The sequence below is a fragment of the Motacilla alba genome, chromosome 11 (genome assembly GCF_015832195.1).
Source record: "Motacilla alba alba isolate MOTALB_02 chromosome 11, Motacilla_alba_V1.0_pri, whole genome shotgun sequence".
In the NCBI taxonomy this organism is placed as follows: domain Eukaryota; kingdom Metazoa; phylum Chordata; class Aves; order Passeriformes; family Motacillidae; genus Motacilla; species Motacilla alba.
In genome coordinates this window covers 19,132,083-19,153,121 of record NC_052026.1, presented here as the reverse complement: position 1 = coordinate 19,153,121, position 21,039 = coordinate 19,132,083, and the positions used below count along the sequence as shown (strand labels likewise).

The following is a 21,039-nucleotide window of genomic DNA, read 5'->3' as shown; positions in this document are numbered from 1 at the left end:
TGCCGAGGTAATTTCTGGTTTTGCTCTCTTCCAGAATTTGGATGTTTACCTAAAGTCAGCAGCAGATTTTTGAGCCCCTGAGCAGCCACTAGATGTCAGGTTTGGATTAGTGCTCCGAGGATTGGGCTGGTTGGGACTCTGGAATGGCTGGAAGTGGTCGTGATGGAAATGAAATGTAACTGAAATGTGCTCTTTCCCCCTAGAATGTCCACCTCACGTTTCCCCGGAGTTCTCTTGGAGAAAGCCTTCCAGCCCACCTCCTGCCTGTCTGAACCGTGCACAGAGGGGGCTCCAGGAGGATGAACCAGCCCTGGGTTTGGAGCTTGGGCACCGCTGCTTGTGTGACAGCACTGCCTGGGAAGCAGCTCCTCACAGGTACCACTTCCACCCTCAGAGGGCATGTTTGGAATCACAGCTTCAGGCTGGAGCCTCTGAGCTCCTCTCCTCCCAGCAGGGCAAGAGGGAATCTGAATTTGCTGAGGGATTGGCTCCTTGGGTGTTACTGTAGTATCCAGGTGATTCTCCTTGGATGCAGAGCCTCTCCCTTCAGTGAGGCACACATTGCCATTTTTGCCGGCACGACTGCCCAATGGCTGAATTATTTCATATTTTCATTTCGCAAACAAGCGTTTTGGTGACTTTGCCATCTGTCAGATTGGAGATTGGTGACTCATCACCGTTTCAGAGAAGCCTTTTTGGCGATTTTGGTGTCTGCCAGGGGGGGCTGATTCCCGCAGCACCTCTGCAGAGGTGCAGGTGATGCAGCACCGGGGCCTTGCCCTGAGCTTGTGAACTGGGATGGAAAAGCAGGGCAGGATGGGGCCGGGGGAGTGGGAGAGGCAGGATATACATACAGAGGTGTCTGTATATCATACATACATGCCTTTTATCCTGTATATCATACATACACATCAGTATGTCATACATACATGTCTGTATATCATACATACATGTGTGTATATCCTGTATATCATACATACACGTGTGTATATCATACATACATGCCTGTATACCCTGTATATCATACATACACGTCTGTATATCATACATAGATGTGTGTATATCCTGTATATCATACATAGATGTGTGTATATCCTGTATATCATACATACATGTGTATATCCTGTATATCATACATACACATCTGTATATCATACATACACGTGTGTATATCATACATGCATGTGTGTATATCCTGTATATCATACATACACGTGTGTATATCATACATGCATGTGTGTATATCCTGTATATCATACATACATGTGTGTATATCCTGTATATCATACATACATGTGTGTATATCATACATACATGTGTGTATATCCTGTATATCATACATACACATCTGTATATCATACATACACGTGTGTATGTCATACATACACGTCTGTATATCATACATAGATGTGTATAAATCCTGTATATCATACATACATGTCTGTATACATGTATACATCCACAGGCACCCACTCTCCTTTACAGGAACTCTCCTTTACAGAGCACACCGAACACACAGCGCCCATGCCGGGCAGAGAAGCGCCGCTAACACCCCTCCCCTGCGGGCACCGAGTGCCACCCGGGGCCGAGCTGCGGCCTTGCCTCCTTCTGTCCCCTTCTGGGGCTCGGGGACGGTCGCAGGGACCCGGGCTGAGAGCGATGCGGGCCCGAGCGGGCACCCGGCGGCTGCCGCGCACCCCGGGGGCGCTGCAGCATCCCCCGCCGCTCCTGCCCTCCTCCTGCCGCTCTCCTCCTCCTCCTCCTCCTCCCCCCGGAAAGCAGCCCGGCCCACCGCCGCCGGAACAAAAGGGGCGGCCGAAGGTGGCGGCGTGGCCGCGCCCGCTGCTCCCGCCGCTCCGCCACCATGTCCGCCAGCGGCGGCAGCTCCCCCGGCAATGCCGTGAAGAAGCGGAGCCCCGCCGGCTCGGCCGCCTCGCTGCCGCAGGAGGAGGAGAAGCAGGCGAGGGAGAAGATGCTGGAAGGGGCGCAGGAAAACGGCTGCGCCCGCTCGCCGTCGCCCTGCGGCTCGGCGGAGGGGGTGACCCTGAAGCGGAACATCACGCTGCTGAACGGCGTGGCCATCATCGTGGGCACCATCATCGGCTCCGGCATCTTCGTCACCCCCACGGGCGTGCTGCGGGAGGCCGGCTCGCCGGGGCTCTCGCTCGTGGTCTGGGCCGTGTGCGGCGCCTTCTCCATCGTGGGCGCGCTGTGCTACGCCGAGCTCGGCACCACCATCACCAAGTCCGGCGGGGACTACGCCTACATGCTGGAGGTGTACGGCTCCCTGCCCGCCTTCCTCAAGCTCTGGATAGAGCTGCTCATCATCCGGCCCTCCTCGCAGTATATCGTGGCTCTGGTGTTCGCCACCTACCTGCTCAAGCCCATCTTCCCCACCTGCCCCGTGCCCGACGAGGCTGCCAAGCTGGTGGCCTGTCTGTGTGTCCGTAAGTAGCGGCTCGTGGCGTTCAGCTGACGGGCAGCAGGGGTGGATGGGGTTTAGGGAAGGAATTCCTCCCTGGGAAGGTGGGGAGGCCCTGGCACCTGGTGCTCAGAGAAGCTGTGGCTGCCCCCGGATCCCTGCAAGAGTCCAGCTTGGAGCATCCTGGTCTGGTGGAAGGCGTCCCTGCCCCTAGGAAGGGATGACCTTTAAATTCCCTTCCCACCCGAGCCATTCCGTGATTCAGTGATCCTCTGCAGGTCCCCGCTGTCCTACTCCACGTGGTTCCTCACTCCCCATCACCTTCCCCTAAAGATCTGCACCATCTCTCCTGTGCTACTCTGGCTGCATCCTGGGGTTTTTTTGGCTACTTTGAATAGCCACAGCAGAAAATGTGTCTCCACCCGTAATAATTTGAGCAGAAAATTCCCCAGATGCCAGCTGTGGGCTAGTGAGGCTCTCTGATTTAGCAGCGTGTGATAAATACAGTGCGTTTTTCGTGGGAGCTGGAATAGGATTTCTTGTGCTTTCCACAGGACCATGCAGGGTAAAACCCCCTTGTCCCCCGGCTCTGCAGGGCCGTGTGGACGTTGGTGTGCGGCTTTGGGTGAGGATAACAATTATCTGTCACCAGCCACCGGTGCTGAACACGCCCCTGAGCTGCTTTCAGCACCAGTTGTGAGAGGAGATATTTCCCGCCCGTGTGTGCGCTGATACCGCGCTCAAAACCTGCTTTGGTGGGGTTGCTCTCTGCAGCAAACATTGTCTGTCTGTCTGTCTGTCTGGGGCGGTGCCTTGCAGAGAAGTTTGGTCGCGGTGGGGCGAATTCAGGGCCAGGGATGCCAGCCTGGGCACACAGAGCCCTGCCAGGGCACACAGATCTCTCCTGATGCACTTTTTTTCACCTCTGCTCTTTTGGGGTCGCAGTTTTGCCATTCAAATCCCATTTTTTGTTTCTCTGGTGACTGCAAAGTCACCACATCCAAATTCCCAATCCTTTAAATACAGGACCATGCCCTGCCTCTTCCCTCCCCATTTCCCATTCAATCTGTTCTGCTCCACTGCAATTTAATGCCTTTATAAAGATGTTTACTGGGAGAAGATACAATTTTTGTGACAGCTTTATAAATCATTTATCCACTGTACCAATTCACAGCCAGGTGATCTCTACATTTTTGCATTTTGAGTGATGAGGAGGAAGCTGCTCGTTGGTGCTGCCCTTTCCTAGGATTGTGTGAGATTCCTTCCCCCTCCGAGGATCTCAGGCATCCCAAAGCTGCAGCACATGGTCGTTTAGGAAGATATATTGTCTGGAAATGTCTCAGAGCCAGCCTGACCCGGGCTTTGGGAGGTAAATTATCTGGCTAATTATAGGATTGATAACAGGCATGGCACTGGGTTGTGCTTTCTTCAGGCAAGACTGAAACTTCTCAGTCCCCAGATGAATTTTTAGGAATATAAAGGTACCTGGGCAGGCCTGTGGATTTCCATCCAAGTCTTTTACAGTGTGGAGAGTGTTTATTAGGGAAATTTAGTCATTTAACTCAGAGAGCTGTAAGGTAGTCAGGGAATAGTCCTGCTGATGGGTGTGTTGCCTTTTGGAAATCTGCTTTTCCAGCTTTGCTGCTGGTCTGCACTGTGCTTTCCTCAGGGACACACAGGAGAGGGGCAGGGATGCACGTGCCATTTGTGTTCCTTGCTGAAAAACCAAGAAATCAGGGGATAATTTAAGGTTTGCTTGCTGTCTTACGGTGAAGTTTTGCCGTGCGAGCACAGATGGAGCTGGCAAAACCTTTGAGGGTGTGTTTCTAACCAAAAGTGACTTTTCATCTTCAGGATCATTTCCCAAAACGGGTCTCTGTTCCCATTTTATTGCTCAAAGCCCAGGGCAGGGTTAAACAGAGCTGACCACACTGGGATCTGTTCGCTGGTGGGGATTTGCAGCACGAAACTCCTTGGAGCCAGCTCTCATTCCTGTTTATGCTCCTCCAAGAAAAGTCTCCAGCCTTCCTTTGGTAGCAATTAGGATTTCCCTGGGGCAGAACTTGTTCTTGAACCTTTATCCTGAGCTGCCAAGGGAAAGGTTTGGAGTTCTCCAAATCTGCATCATCCCCATGTGTTTCTCCTTTAAGCTCTGCTCCCCCTTGCACTGCTGGCTCTCGGTTTGTTTACGCTTTGGGTTAAGTTTGGGGTTGTCTCCTTTGCTCCGGGAGGTTTGTTCATCCTGCAGCGCCTTCAGCAGGGCAGCTTTTGGGAACTTTGATTTTTGGAACTTTGAATTTTGGAATCAGCTTTTCGTCTCCCCGGTGCCAAAACCACACCGTGACCCAGGAACAATAAACGAAATAAATCTGCTCCAGGGGCTCGGGCAGCCACACAACACTTGTGGGGACTCACAAACAGCTTTGTTCAAACAGAAACTGCCCAGAGAGAGACTTTTTATTCTTTTCAAAAGCTCTAGAGTAGAAAAAAAATGACCTATTTGTGCATAGGCTGTGGCACATACATGAATGAGTTACCTCAAAATGGGGGAGAGCAGCTTGGGAAGCAGCAGAGGAATTTGGGACCTGGGGCTGGAGTACAGTAGCCAAAATCCAGCCTTGCAGAACAGTCCCAGCTCTATTCCTTGCAAAGTTTCTATCTGCACACTAAATGCACTTGGCTGCACAGTTTGTAGTAAGAGGAGGAATAACTCAAGTTATTTGTTTCCACTCTGCTGCTGTTGAGGGGTTGAATAAATCATGTGTTGTTCAGAATTTGCCACCACGAACTTCAGAGAGTGAATTAATGCATTAAGAGAATCTAAATCACAGCCTTGAGTGAAAGGAAAAAATGGTTGGAAGAGGGAATTTTGTTCCCTTGGAAGGTGCCGAGGAAAACAAGGTGGGTGGTAAGGAGAATTTACCTACAAATAGGTGTTTGCTGCCCTGGAGGTTGTAATCTGCTCACAGTTGGTATGCAGGGCTTCTTTCATGGGCACCAGGAGTGCCTGTGGTGTTTGCCACAAATAAAAGCAGGGAATCCACTCCAGGGAAGTCTTCCTGGAGCAGGAGGGGTCAGGCTGTTCACCCTTAGCCTGCCTCAGTTCATGTTCCCCAAAAATTTGGCTGAAGACTTTGCAGGCTGCAGGTTACTCAGGTGATTCAGAAACTGGAGCATCTCTTTGAGCTGTGAGATTGGATGGTTGATACTTTAAAACTCATAACACAAAATCCATCGGAGTGTTTGGTGCGCAAAAATTGGAAATTCAGGAAACAGAGTTTGTGCATTTGTGTGAAAACCCAGGAATAATTTGAATTCTCTCACTTCTGAGCTCATCTAAACCAGTTTTACCCCTCCTGTAGTGAGTGGAGGGACAGTTATTAGGTGCTGAATTTGCATATTTGATGATCTACATTACAATGTCAATATTGGACGTGGCAAAGAATTAAACCTTGGATCCTGTGCTCTGTCTCAGGTGTCAGGGGCTCAGGTTTTCTTTCCATCCTGCTGCCACGTGTGTGAACATTTCTTCAATTCAAGCTGATAAATCCCAACAAAAATTAGTAAAAATCACCAGTACACCCTGTGTGTTCCAGAGAGGGCTCGGGGTGGAAAATGTTAAACTGATTTATTAAAGATACCGTGGCTGTTCCTCATTTCCCACTGGTAATTTGAAGATTTCCTGCTTGCACCTTCCCAGGTTTGGGTTATGGTGCAGTAAATTCATTCCCTATGGATCGGGGAATGAAGCTGCTGCCAGCCCTGAGCTGGTTCTTGGTGTTCCACAAGTGCCTGAGCTGTTCATCCCACACATCCTCACACCCTGAGAGCCACATACAGCTTCTAGAATTCCCTGACAAGAAAATCTGCTCCACAGTGGAAAACTGGGATTGGACTCGATAATGAATCCTTGTGGATCCTTTCCAGCTCAGGATATTCTGTTGTTTTAATTTTGTTCTTGCTCCTCAGTGTCACATCAGCAGTTTGACAGTTTGCTTCTGAATTCTTGTCTTGCTTGTTAATTAGATATGCAAATCTGGCACTAATAACCCCAGCACAGCAATATCAAAGCCAGGGAATTTTAATCTTCCTCAAAATTTATCTAAACTTCTCTCTCTGCTTCTGAGCTCTGCTGTTGGGCACTCCTCCAGCAGGGCTGGATTTCCAGGGAATGCTGATGAACTCCTCATTTGTCTCTTCATTTTGAGCAGCCAGGGAGTGGAAGGATGAGCAGAAGGCAGGGCAGAGCTGAGGCAGGTCTGAGAGCCCTTGTCCTGTGGAAGTGCCTGACACTCCTGAGAGAGGGAATCCAACCAAGGGTAGCTGCCAAGGGGTCCAGGAGGGAATATCCAGTGTCAGCGTTCCACCCAGAAATCACAGATCCTGTGGGAAGCAGGAGTGTCTTTATTTGACATCAAGGTTTTGCTGCCAGGCTCAGCTCTTTTACAGGTGTGTGGATTTTCACCTCATCAGGTATTAACTGCTGAAAAGCAAACACAAAACACACCCAGGGCCTGCCTGCCTGAGATGGGTTCATTCTGCAGCATTGCTGCTTTTAATTAATCAGCCAGGACAAGCTGGATGTGAAGCTTTGAAGATTTATTCTTCCTCCTCCAGAAAGGTGGATTAAGGGACTAAAGCTCCATCAGCAAATTGCCCTCGTTGGAGTGGAGTGGAAGGAAGGGGTCTGTGGAACCCCTGCTGGATGGCAGAGGCTGCAGGGCTGAGGTTGCTTCTTTCAATCTGTGTTTAATTAGAGCAGCATTAATGAAAACAGGCTCTGACACTCACAGGACTCTCCAGAAATCAATGAGAGCTTGGAGGGCTCTTGAAACACACAGGGAGCAGCCACTGCAATTCCAGCACCCCTCTCCTGGCTCTCACAACAATTATCCCATTAAATGTTACTGTGCTTGAATGATTTGTGTTATCACTGAGATCATTCTGAGGCTTTCTCCTCTGGCAGGAACAAATTGGGAAGATTTTTGTGGAAAACCCCTCCAGGGTCAGCCTCATTTAAAGCAGCATCACTTGTTTTGAGTATTCCAAGAGTTCCATAGTCCCAGTGGACACAGGTCCAGTCCAAGGAATGGGAAATTCAGGTTTTGCAGCCAGGATGCAGAGCTGAATCAGCAGCAGGTGCTGCTCCCTGTTGGCAGGAAGCTGATGAGGTGAGCATGAGGTAGTTTGGGGTAGTTAATTTGCTGGGAATGGGAGAAATAGGGAGAAAGAGCTTTTCCATATCTTTTCTCCCTGTATTTTGTTTGTCTTCCTGAGGTAGAATGTCCTGGTGGTGGAATTGCTGTGTCATGTCCTCTGGAAACCTTGGCAGTAAATCACAACCTTCTTCCTAAGGAGCCAAAATAGCAGCTGCTGCCTCTAGATCGGAGCCACCTCTCCCAACACTGAGGAATTCTTTGGAGTTTTCCTGTGGCAGTGTCCTACTGTTATTATGGGATAGGGGTGTTGACCTCTTCAGGGTGCCTGGGGTTCTTGGTTGGGACATCCAGAGCTCGTGGCTTCAGTGTGGGTTTGGAGATGATCCCAGTTTGAAACCCCTTGGTAGGGCAAGTTTGCCTTCTCCTTTGTTGATGCACCCATTCCCTGATTGCTGTTTTGGGAAGAGGAGTAAAAAGGGAACTGGGAAGCATTGCCAGGGATGTTGATTATTATAAGTAGATTTTAATATAGACACATTTGCTCTGGGGCCAGGAGCTTTCCAACAGCCTCATGTGCCCCCAGGCCTTTCCCTTTCCAGGACTGACTGCTCTGGGTGTTAAGTTTCTCCAGGGATTTGTCCTTGCAGAAATATCTGCAAAGTTTTCCCCTCTGCTTTTTCCCTTCCCCACCTTGCAGGGCACAAAAATCTCAATTCAATACCTGCCAAGTTGAAATATCCTGAAGCATTTTCTGCCTGTGACCTTGCCTGTCCCACGTTGGAATGTGCAGTTGGAAACAGTCACCACAGGTTTTTGGGAGACGTTGTGGCATCCCAGCTGCTGGAATATAAAATTGGTGGGGTGTTTTTGCCTCGGTGAATTGATTTTCTCATGGGTTTAATCCACTCTGCTCAGTATAACTTAATTTTTGCTTTGTCCTGTGTGGATTTAACTGTCACCTGCACTTCCTGTGGAGGGAAAGGAGCAGCCTTTGCTGTGGGGTGGGGAAAGGAAAGTTCTGGGAGTAATTGTGAGGGAAAATCAACATCACCCAGTGGCAGATGGTAAATGGGAGCATCATCTTACAGTGGCAAGGGCCAGGCACTTTGGAAATGGGAGTTACAGGCAGGGTCGTGGCTGGTAGAACAGTCACAGTCCTTGCTTTCCTGGCAGGGAAGCTGATGGAGGGGATTTCTCTTCATTTTCCCTTCAATTTCTCTTTATTTTGACAACTTCCCAACCTGCTGTGTGTTATCACCGGGTCCTGTGATACCACAAGTAGGAATCCCATGGGAATTAAGAGCAATTTAATGAGTTTAGTCCCTTAAAGGCAGCTACTTCCACACATTTATCCATGCTCCAGAGGTGTACGTGGAATCACACTGCCAGCACCACAGGCTGGGCTCAGGAGGTGAAATTAGGGACAAAAGGGACATTGTGCAAGTGTGTGTGACCCCCCAGGCAGCTGTGCCAGTACCTTGGGAATTCATTCCTGTGCTCATTCCAGAAATTTCACCTGCAAAGCTGCTGAGGAGGATCTTGGGCTGAGCAAGCTCCTGTCACCCCCAGGCAGTTCCATGTGGGAACTGGATCTTTGTCCATCTCCCTGGTCCTGGGAGAGCTGCAGCTGTGCCTGTTGGACAGGAGTGCTGCCAAGGCTGTTGCATCAGAAGTGGCAGCCCAGGTTCAGCGCGTCCTGCTCCATTCCCTCTGTTTGCTCTGGGCACAGCCTCGCTCTCCCCATCCTGCCTTTCCCTGGACACACAGGAGCTGTTGTTCCATGGATGTGCTCCAGGAGGGATTGATCCATTTATCTGTCTGCAGTTTTTCCTCTTGTCCTCTAGGAGCTGTGACTGGGAAAGAGCCTGGGAGGCAACTTCAAAAGGATACAGCCATAAAATGGGAATTGTGGGTAAAGTCCTGGGTCTGGTGTCACATTAATCAGTTTGTCCTTGTTCCTATCAGGAGTGGGGAATTCCCTGGCTGTGCAGGTGAGTGCCAGTGGAGCAGGTTCAGTGAGATGCCTGAAGCCAGCAGGGACTGCAGGACTGAGGAAATACCGAAGCCAGACCTGCTGGTGTATTTAGAAACTCAGATTTCCCTCTGTGGTTTGAGTTGCCTTGGAATGAGGCTGGGCTGGAGCAGTCCCTGGGGCCTGAAGGGATGAACAGCACCTGGAGAGCAAAAACCAGGATCTCTCCTGCCAGAGTCATAAGTAACAAATAACCTGAGCTAGATTAGATGTAGGGGGATCTTTTGTTATTGTGAGGGTGGGCAGGCCCTGGCACAGGTGCCCAGAGCAGCTGTGGCTGCCCCTGGATCCTGGCAGTGCCCAAGGCCAGGCTGGACAGGGCTTGGAGCCACCTGGGATAGTGGAAGGTGTCCCTGCCCATGGGATTGGAACAAGGGGAGCTTGAATGTTCCTTCCAACCCAAACCAGTCTGGGATTCTCTGAAAAGTCACTCCCTGTCCATCTGCCATCCCTTCAGCTTTCTAACACTTATTATCCCAATTATGTAAAGCTTTGGAGAGGGGCTGCTGGCTCAGCCAGGCCGTGGCACGTCAGGTCACGCTGAAATCCTTGTTCCTCGAACGATTCCCGAGCACAGCCCTGATGGGTCACTCCAGAGCTCTGCCTGGCTGCTGGCTGACAGGGGCTGGAGCCTTAGGAAAACACTGCAGGAATTAGGGCAGCCCAGCCTGCTCTGTGTCAGTGCCCTGATTTGTGCTGGAGCTGTGCAGCTTTGCTGTGTTTTTCCTGGAGTGATTCAGCCGAGGTGAGGGAGCGCTGCCAGGAGGATCCCACAGCCCCTGCCTGCCAGGGCAGCATCTGGGATCAAAGCAATCAAACTTGCTGCCCTAAGAAATCCCAGCCTCCTGAGAAGCTCAGCAGCCACTGGAATTTGTCCTGGAGTTTTATGGAAAAGCTTTAATCCTGTTTGTTGTCTGTAGGATTCTTCCTGGTGGGCGAGACTGGGGGATTCAGTGGAGTATCTCTACTGTGCTGCTTTAGGAAAGACAAATATTACTGTAAAGGGGGAAGAGCAAAGCTGAGGAAATGTGACTGGCAGGGCTCTGAGTGATGACCACGGCAGAAACTTCCAACCCTGTTTACTCTCTGATCCCAAAGTGTTTTCTTTTTTTTTTAGGGAGTCTGTTTATCTGGCACTGATGGGGCCTTGGGGCTGAACACAGACACTTGGACTGTGTAGGGAACTTTTGCCTTTCACACCCTCCAGGGGACTCTGTACAGAGCCAGGGCAGGGAAAACAGCCCCTAAAAATCAGTGCTGAAGTGGGGGTGAAGCATTTATTGTCACAGACGCAGAATGCCTAAATGGGGCAGGGAATGTCACTGTCACACCTCTCAGGGCTGTCCTCACCTCGACAGCAGCAGCAGCATGGTCCTAGATGGGTGAGCTCATCCTCTAAATATCCCTCTGTAAACAAGGGCAGGTTTATTTTTAGCATAATCGCTGGTCAAAGGGAATCCTGATCCAGAGCTGCTGCCCTGAGGAGTCCCTGGAGGTGCTTTCACTGCCTGAGTTGGGAGTTTTGCTGGGAGACATTCCCTGTGTTTCCTTGTCCCCTGTAGCACTCTAGGGTCACTTGGTTAAGCTGTGTTTCCTCCTTGCTGCTGTCTGACCGTGTCCCTTTGCCCTGTCCCCCGAGGCAGACGTGTCTCTCTGTGGGGACAGAGCTGTGACCCCACAGGACAGGGCTGTTCCAGGAGCTGGGAACCTGCAGGCCTCTCCCCATCCCATATCTCCTGGAGGGGCCTGGCGCAGGGACAATGGTGAGGCACATTGTCACCACAGTCAGTCACCCCTGCTCCTGGCCAGAGCCCAGCTCGTGCTGCCCTGTGACCCCAGCGTGGCTCTGCTTCCCCAGAAACAGCTCGGGGTCATTTCAGCCTCGGCCACACTTCCAAAGGGGCTCCAAGGGCACGGTACAGAATCCATCTCCAATCCCTGCTTGCTGCTGCCTGTCACCCCCGTGGGATGGCTTGGATCATGTGCTTTCCTTCCTGACACACGCAGATCTCACTTCTCCACGCTTGAGGTGCTCCTGTGTTGGAGTGGCAGCAGATCCTGGAGATGGGAGGGTGGGGGAAGGAGCCAATGATCCTGGAAGCCACTGGATCCCGGGACACTGGCACAGGCTGCCCCTGGATCCCTGGCAGTGCCCAAGACCAGCTTGACTAGAGCTTGGAGCACCCTGGGGTAGTGGAAGGTGTCCCTGCCATGGCAGGGGTGGGACTGGATCTGTGAGATCCTTCCAAGCCCACCCACTCTGGGATCAGCTCTGGGCTCTGAAGTGGGTGTGCAGCCCCAGCTCACACCCTCAGGAGAGGCACTGGGATGTTTTGGGGAGCAGCTGCTTGGCTCTGATCAAGGGTTCCTGTGAAGAGGAGCTGCAGGCTCTGGGAAAGAGCTCTTGCACAAGGGCAGAGGAAGCTGGGAAAGGATCCTGCAGGGAAAAGCCTCCAGCTCCAGGAGGAGGTTTAGGATCTGCTCCTCCCTGAGAGTTCAGGCTGGGGCTGGCCAGGGGACAGTGAGGGGTCACTGGGCTGGAGGGAGGGCATCCAGCACGTGGGCACTGTCACCCTCAGTGTGACATTTGCCCGTGTCCATAACAAGCAGCAGGCTCTGGGGAGGGAGCAGGGCACCAAAATAGTCAATGATTTGTGAGGGCAGCAGAGCCATTATTTGCTCTGCAGCAGGTGAAGCTCAGCCAGGAGCAGAGGCTTTAATCGAGGCTGGTTCAGGCTGTGCCCTGCCTGGCAGGAATGTCACACTGGCAGGAGTGGGCTACAGAGGAGCTGAGAGGGAATGTGGAAAAAAATACCAGGAATTAATCCCCAGTAGTTGCATTGACCACAGGGCAACTTGTGGGCAGCAGGAGCTTCTCAGCAAACAATTACTGCTGGGGAGGCAGTGCCATGCTGGGAGAGCCTCTCCTGCATCCCCAGCGAGCCCTGGCACTGCCCCACAGTGTCCCAGTGCCTGGTGGCACTGCCCCACAGCTGTGCCTGCCACTGCTGGCTGAGCAGGGATGGGCTTTTCCCCAGCTCCCCTTCCCACCCGCCCCAGTGCCCTGCAGGTGGTGTTTGTCTCTGGCCCAGGGGCAGGGCAGGCCCAGCTCCTTCCCCTTCAGCAGGGCCATGGTGAGGTGGTCTCGGGGCCTTTGGGGTGCTGCTGTTCTAAAATCACCACAGATCAGTCCTGGAGGCTCAGCCTGACAGGATTTCCACACACCAGCAGCACTAAGTTGGGCTGATGGGACAGGGATTTGGGTGCTAAGGGCTGCAGTCAGTCCTTCTATTTACAAGCCCTCAGGAGTGTTTTCCAATGGAAGAAGTGGCAGTGCCACTTCTGGAGCCTGGAGCAATGGCATTCCATGTCCCAAGGACCACAGGCATGAGTCAAAGCACTTACTGCCAAAATAAAGGTGCAGTTGAGAAGTGTGAGGCTGCAGAGCTCTCAGTGAGTTTCTCTTCTGGGAAGAGGCTCTGGTTGGTTGTTTTAGCAAAAGGGAATCACTGAATGGTTTGGGTTGGAAGGACCTTGGAGAACATCTCATTCACCCCCTGCCATGGCAGGGACACTGTCCCCGGGTGCTCCAAGCCCTGTCCAGCCTGGCCTTGGGCACTGCCAGGGATCCAGGAGCAGCCACAGTGCTCTGGGCATCCTGTGCCAGGGCCTGCCCACCCTCCCAGGGAGGAATTCCTTCCATATATCCCACCTAAAGATTCCTTGTGATTTTTGGTGTGTTTGGCGTGTCTCCCTGGGTGCTGACCTTGTCCCTGTGTGTCCCCTCAGTGCTGCTGACGGCTGTGAACTGCTACAGTGTCAAAGCTGCCACCCGTGTGCAGGACGCCTTTGCTGCGGCCAAGCTGCTGGCGCTGGCTCTCATCATCATCCTGGGCTTCGTGCAGCTGGCAAAGGGTGAGTTCTGCTCCTTTTTCTCCTTCTGGGGCTGTGCAGGTAAAGCAGGATGAGGGGCACCAACCCCCGGTGTTCTAGAGCTTTACAAACCTCCCCGTTCTCTCAGGTGCTCGGGGGATGTTCCCAGCTTTGCCAAAGGCTGGGGTTTTGTATTTTATTTGTGGGATTTTATATTTTATATCTCTGCCAGGCTTGATTTCATGCTCCTGAAACCACTTAAAGTCTTTCCCACTTACACAGAGACTGTGGCTTCTCCCTTTGGGATTGCAGGGAGTGAAAATGTTGGTGCTGCTGCACTGGGAAATGCCTTTGTAGCGTTTTGCTCACAGAGAATTATCTGCATGTGCAAACCACTCCCAGTCGTCTTAATCCTTCCACAAACTCCCCCTGCACATTTCCCTTCATCCTGTTCCAGGTGTGCAGTGGCTCAGGCCAGCTCTGGGTCACCCAGGGACACAGAGCCCACGAGGAGCAGAGATTGGAGCTCTCAGCTGGCACTGGCACCTGGGAAAGGAGACAAAAATGGGAAGATAAAGCAGATTTTCTGGTGGTTCTGCTGGTTTGCTTCATGCACCCATAAAATCCTCTCAGAGCAGGGAGATGGTTTGTCCCAAACCCATCTGAGTTTGTTCCAAACCTGATTAACTCACAGTTAAACCAAAGTGTGGCTTTTTTGTGCAAGTTTGGTGGGAATAAATGTGTCTTGGAGAACAGTCCTGTCCTTGTTTGCTAAAAGAGGATAAAATCCCCAGGGAATCGTGTCCCTGCACAGGGGTGTGTCTGTGTGTGCTCGTGGGTCTCTAATTCCCGTCTCAGCTCTGGGAGCCAGTGCTGTCTTTGCAGAATTTCTTGCTTTGTCAGAGGTTTTATTTTCTTCCAGCTCAGTGCAGACACTCAACAGGGACATTGTTTGAGGCTTATCACCAAACACACCTCCTCCCTCTGCCCAGCTCCCCAGCCTGCTCTGCTGGACCTTTTGATTCTCTCCCAGGAGGAAAAGGATAAATCACGATAAATCTCTTTTAGTTGGTTAACATTTTACCATGAAGATCTTTACAACTGGGCACTGTTTGCAGATAGAATCTTAATTTGCATCTTCAGAATGTGCTGTTCTTTTGGCCTTTTTGGGGAGGCTGAGCCACTTTCTGCCCTGCTTCCTCAGGTGGAAATCCTTGAGATTTCCCTTGTTTTCTGTGTTACAATAAACCCCCCCTTCCCCTCCTGTGTCCCAGGAGTTGTTTTCCTTCTTTTGAAGTTTGTTGCAGTTTCAGGTGGTTGTGGCTGTGCAGACCTTGCAGGGCAGAGAATTCCATGTGATTTATTTTCCTGCTGATCCACCTGGCAGGGAGATCAAAAGCAATTCCTGGACAGTGACACCTGTAAGCAAAGACTTTTCTCCCTGTGTGAGCAGCCGACCCTCAAACCAGACTGGATCAGAGTGAGATCCTCAGGATCTACAGCACATCCTGGTTCCCACTTTGTCCCAAGTGCCCATTCCTGCTTGTCCAGAATTCCGCAGCTGGGATTCTCCCTGGGCTCCAGCATGGATTTTATTAATCTCCTTTTGAAGTTCCAGGCTCTCTGCTAAGTCCTTAAGAATGTGCAAGCTCCTTTCCTGTCCCTTCCTCAGCTCCCACCTGCAGTTTGCACCTTGCTCCATTTTCCTTTCCGTCATTCCAGGTCACTCTGTGCTTTTACCTGGGATACAGCAAGAAATTGTCTTTTTTCTTCATTTTTTTTTCAAAAAAAGCACAAAAAACCCCATTTTCAGTGACAGTGGGAGAGCACTGCCCTGTCCTCCAGCTTTGTCCCACATTTCCACACCCTGTGCCCATTCCAGTGTTGTTTTTTTTTTGGACAAAGAGGACTCTTCCCACCAGCAGCTGGGTGACCCCATCCAAGCTGGCAGCACTTTGGGGTGAGATCTGCACCCAGCTGGTTTTTCAGGGGGATGGGGTTGTGTGTTCCTGGGATGGTCTGGACAATGAACTGGTTTTACTGGTTCCTGTCCCACTGCTGGTTCGTGTTCCCAGTACCCATAAACAGACCAGAGGAGCAACACCACATTTTTTGCATAAATGTGGAAGCTTCTGTGATTTCACAGAAATCTCTCTGCATTAACCTCCCACCTTCAGCTTTTTGGCTTTTTCTCTTTTTATCCTCTCCTTGGCTCTTTTCCTGGTTTGCAGAAGAGCAGGGATCTCTCAAGGACAAAGGACTCTGTGGCAATTTTGCCCACAAAAGAACATTTCCCTGTCAGCAGCTGTTTCCCATCACTCCTTCCCTGTCCCTTCCAGAGGAGCAGGCTGCAAGTTGGTTTCCTACTCAGCCTTTCAAGTGCTTGGAGGTTGACTCAGTGCAACTCAGTTGCTTGGGATGAAATGATTTTATTAATCCAAAAATGAAACTTTTCAAAGCCTTTTTGGGGCTGGAAATGTGTGGCTTGAAAAGTCCTGGATTTTGGGTATTGATTTGTAAAATCTTGTGTATGGCCCCCAGATTACAGCCAGTAAATAGTAGAAATAAATTAATTAAATTTAAATAAATAACTTATTTAAATAAGTTACTTATAGAAATATCTTACTTGAATAATAGAAATAACTTAAAACATAGGGAGGATCAGAGATTTTTCAGTCCAGTATTATGAAAACAAGATTTATTTTGGTTCTCTTATTTTACCAGCTCTCTCAATTTGCTTTCTGTCCAACTGGGTGGTTTTTGGCAGTATTCCTCAGCTGGGGAGTGGGATATCTGGGACTGGATCATGGAGAAGGTTTGGACAGCAGGTCTGAGGGATATTTTTGCCCTGGATATAACACAGACGTTTGTGGTTATATCCTCTCCATACCCACACCTTTAAATTTCCCTTAAAACTGACTGAGGTGTGAAATGGTCAATAAATCTGGGTTTTCTTAAGGACACCCTTGTGCCTTTTACAGGTGAGGAAGTTCAGGAAAGGTTTTGATGTCAAAAAACTAGAAATAAACATATCATAGACATGTTTGACATCCATTTTTTTCCTGTGGATGATGCCTTAGGGTTTCTGGAATGTTTCTGTGCCCTCAGGCAGCTGGAGCAGGGATTCAGCCCTTGCTGTGATCTCTCACCAGCAGCTCTGCTTAAAAACCTGCAATTGGGCCTTTGGGACTTAGAGAAATAGAATTTAACACTGATTTCATTGAATTGCTTTTATTGGATTTATTGTCCCTTTATTTATTGTCCCTTTTCTTTATCCTGCCTGTAAAACTCCTGGTCTGTGGTGCCTCCAGGAGCTGTTTGGTGGCAGCAGCACTTCTCTCCCTGCCTCCCATCCTTGGGCTGTCAGGGATGCAGAGCTGCATCTGCCAGAGCAGCTCGGGGTCAATTAAGGACAGAGCAGGCAGGTTTAACTCTGGAGCAGAGCTTAGGCTGGGCAGGAGATTTGGGTTTAATTTGGGCGCTTTTTTTGGTAGGTTTTTTTACCTTGTTATTTTGTTTGAGGGTTTTTTTTGTTTTGTTTTGGAGTTGGTTTTTTTTTGCTTTTTTTTTGAGTGGGTTGTTTGTTTGTTTGTTTGGTTTGGTTTTTGTTTTTCATAGAATGATGGAATAATTTAGGTGGGAAGGCACCTCAAAGCTCCTCCAGTCCCACCCCTGCCATGGGCAGGGACACCTTCTCCTGTCCCAGGGTGCTCCGAGCCTGGGGGGAAAGGATGAGAGACCCAATTTTCCTTCCCTCTCTCTCAATCATGGGATTCTTCACCCAAAAAAATGGGCAGGGAAGAAAAATGTGGACTGGGAGCTACCAAAATAACCCCCAGGGAGAAATACAGAGGCCAAAGGGGTGTTTTGTAGCAAAAGGGATTTGATAAGTGAAAGCAGCACCCAGATGTCTCAACCCCACAGTGCCAGACATTTCCTTGCACCTGCAGTATTAAAAATGGCATTTTAAGAGCCAAGCTCTGCTCACTGAATGTCTGAATTCTTCCTTCTGGTACTTTCAGAACCCTCCCAGCAGAGTTCAGGATTTCCAGCCACAGTATTACCTCTAAAGAGCTTTTTACAAGCAGTATTGGGTGGAGGTGGCAGAGCTGGCTGGGGCTGTGCCCTGGGGCAGAGCCTGGGCAGGGGTGTCCAGGGAAGCTGGGGCTGCCCCTGGATCCCTGGCAGTGCTCCAGGGGCTTGGAGCAGCCTGGGACAGTGGAAGGTGTCCCTGCCATGGCAGGGGTGGGATGGAAGGAACTTGGAGGTCCCTTTAACCCAAAGCAGTCCAGGTTCCACGGTCAGCCAAGGCTCCTGGCACAAGGTGTCTGGAGCCCCGAGCAGGGGGATGTCCCCACCCAGCCCAGCCTGGCTCCCACCAGGGATCCTCCAAATGGACAGGGAACATCCTGAGGGCACAGGAGGATGGCAGGGACAGCACTCCCTGCTGCTGCTGTGCCCTGGCATCCCCGGTGCCACCGCCTGCCCTGCTTCTCCAGCAGGGAGCTTCGCAGGGAGGCTCCTTCCTCATCCTCCCCTGGCAGCAGGGACGGGGAAGCAGGGACAGCTGCCACACCCTGCCCCTGTAAATCACAGCAGCCTCCTTCTGCAGGTTAATCACATTAATAGGTGTCAAACTCTTCTTTTCCTGACTCAGTCCCTGTTTTTCTCCTCCTGTGGGGCTCTGGGTGCAGACGCCCCGTGCTGAGGGCCCGTCTCCCCCTGGCCGTGTTCCCTCTCCTCGCTGTTGGGGCAAGTTGAAAATTAATTATCCCGCAATGCTTTGTGCAGGAGAAGATTGCTGTGCTATTAAAACCAGACTAGACATGACTGGGGAGCAAATGAACATTTTTTGGAGGAAGGGAAGGGCCGGGCACAGACACGCAGCGCCTGGGCCGGGCCCTCCCTCAGCCCTCCCGCAGCAGGGCCCCGGCTGACCCGGCACAATTACCGCAGTCTTGGCAGCTGGAGGAGCCGCAAATGGGCTTTGTGTCACAGCTCGTTACCTTAATTTGGTTAATTGTAGAGCAGAGTGCGGTGGAACAGCCGGTTCAAACCAGGCTCGGGCTCTCCGGGGTGCCAGGCATGGGCAGGGCAGCGCCTGGAGCCCGGGATGAGCTGGGGATGCCCCAAGGCGTGCTTGGCAGCCTCACCTGCACGTTTGGAACCCTCAATTCCAGCCAGATCCAGCAGCCTGGGGCTGGAATTGTCGAGGCTTGAAGGATGGAGTGCTGGCAGCTTCTGTCGGTGGTGCAGCACAGCCGCTCTCCCTGCTCCCCCAGCGCACCCCGGCTCCAGCAAGGTGGGGCTGGATCAAAGGTCCAGATTAGGATCAAACCCAAATAATTCTGGGATTTGTTGAGGGGATGAGGGGTAAATGAGGTTTTAAACTGGTAGGTTTAGATTAGATACAAGGAGGAATTCTTTTGTGCTGTGGATGGTGAGATACGGGCACTCCTCTGGTTATTTAATTGTGTCCTGACATGTTGCTAAATCCATTTGACCCAGGGGCACAGAAATGGGAAATTTCACAACTCACTGGGAGGTTTTGGGGAGCTCCAGCTCTACAGAGGTGAGGTGGGAAGGGCAGTGAGGTGTTGGCCGTCTCAGGAGAAGGAACATTTGGCCTGAGAGGGTTTTGCCTGTGACAGACAAGGAGGATTTTGGAAGAGCTGTGGACAAGAAATGGAGTTGTGCTCGTGCTGCTCCCAGGTGGGAGCATCCTCCTGGGTGGTGAAGGTGATGGTCCATGATCAGGGTGGGAACATGGAGAGCCTGAAACCTTTGAGAAGAGATATCCTGAGGGGTGTTTGAAATGCTGGAGAGCCTCCTGCTCTCCCAGTCCATCCATGTGCTGTTGCAGTAGCTAATTGCAGGCACTGTGAACAAAACGTGTCTCTTACTCCCATGACTAAAGGCCTGGAAAGAACCAGACTGGTAATTATTCAGGAAGGGCAGAAAATGAGGGGGGGAAAGCTGAGCCCAAGGGATGCAGGGGATCACATTCCACCCCTCCTGCTCAGCCCTTTGATTCACCTGGGCTAAACTGGGATTCTGTGCAGAACCTACAAGGCAGGAATTGAGGTTAAACTCAGCCTTTTATCAGTCTCTGCATTTCCTGGCTCTCCTCTTGCACTCAGATTTGTTTTTATAAAGGATTGGTGCATTTTGCTGAGGAGGATCAAACACATCCAGCACATCCCAAGGGAGATTCAGGGAAGACCTTTCTGGTGCAAGGAGCTGCTGGGAAAGAGGTGACTCCAGCAGAGAACAGTTGGGACTGGGATCTGGGCAGGAGGAGCCTTGCACACCTGAGCTTTCCTGGAGCATCCCTGAGCTTTTCCAGCAGCACCTCCTGGGTGCCCAGTGCCGAGGGAGGAAGGGTTAAGCTGCAGGCCCTGCTGACTGCCTTGTGATGCAGTTGCTGGGGTGATTAGGAGAGCTCTGTGCCCTAAGAGGAATCACATGGGCTCCCCCTGGTGCAGAGGTGCCCCTCTGGATCCCACCACGTTCCCTGCGCTCCGTCTGGGAGCGTGGCTCTGCCATCCCTGTCCCACAGCCAGCCCCTCCATCAAAGACAGGGAACAAAACAACTGCAGAGCATTTGAAAGCAAAATAAATAAACCTGGGGCTGCTCGGGGAGAGCTGGGACCAGAGGCACAATCAAATCTTCTATTTCTGGCGTTTTCTTTCAAAAGCAGATCCACAACAGGAACTTTTGATCATCAGGCCCTAAAGAAGGTGACTTCTGATATCCAAACCCCCAGAACCTGACTTCCCTCAATCAAAGGGATTGCCACAGGCCTCTGCTTTATCAGGTGGCTGGTGGGACTGGAGGAAATCCTGGGTTTCTGGGGGTTTGGGTGGCTGGTGGAAGTGCAGGAAATCCTGGGGCTTTATCGAAAGCCAGCAGCCTGGAGTTGAGAGGACAATGTGACAATCTCTGTTTGCAAAGCATCTTCCAGCAGGAAGGTCCCCAGGATGTCCCTCGGACATCACCTTGGTGACAGCACGTCGCAGTGTGAGAAAGTTTGGAGGAGTCAGGCCTTGCTTGAGATGAGTTTTTGGGGTCATCATGTGGGGATGAACCCAGCTGGACTGATCCCTGGAAAACTGGGGGGAAAACGTCCCCGTGCTCAGCATAACCCAAAAAGCAGCAGGGTGATAATTAAAATAATTTCATCCTAAGAGCAGCTCTTGCCTCCAGGTTTCTCTGGAGGCCTTTGGGGTTCAGAGCCCGTGGCACTGAGCAGGGTTTGTGTCCTGCAGGTGATGTGGAAAACCTGACCCCTGAGAAATCCTTCGAGGGCACCAAGGTGGGCGTTGGGAACATCGTGCTGGCTCTGTACAGCGGCCTCTTTGCCTATGGAGGATGGTAAGGCACAGCCCTGTCTCCCTTCCACACTGAGCTCGATTCCAGCTCCAGTTATTCCAGACTGAAGCTCCTGCAGGGCCCCTTTGTCAGTGCTCTGAGCACCTGCTCTCCATTTGCTGTGAAAAGAGGCCACTTGTAGCCATCCTCATCAGGGAATGATTTGGGTCGGGAGGGACCT

General features: G+C 51.3%; 1 protein-coding gene across 1 annotated transcript in view; it reads left to right on the top strand.

Annotated features, from left to right (window-relative positions):
- Nucleotides 1–1,518: 1,518 nt before the first annotated feature.
- SLC7A5 (solute carrier family 7 member 5) overlaps nucleotides 1,519–21,039 on the top strand; it is a 28,731-nt gene continuing 9,210 nt past the window's right edge. Inside the window, exons 1-3 of the mRNA XM_038148077.1 lie at nucleotides 1,519–2,447; nucleotides 13,403–13,528; nucleotides 20,756–20,861. Of these exons, the coding sequence (XP_038004005.1) occupies nucleotides 1,865–2,447; nucleotides 13,403–13,528; nucleotides 20,756–20,861 (815 nt within the window). The 5' untranslated portion in view covers nucleotides 1,519–1,864. The remainder of the gene's footprint in view (nucleotides 2,448–13,402; nucleotides 13,529–20,755; nucleotides 20,862–21,039) is intronic.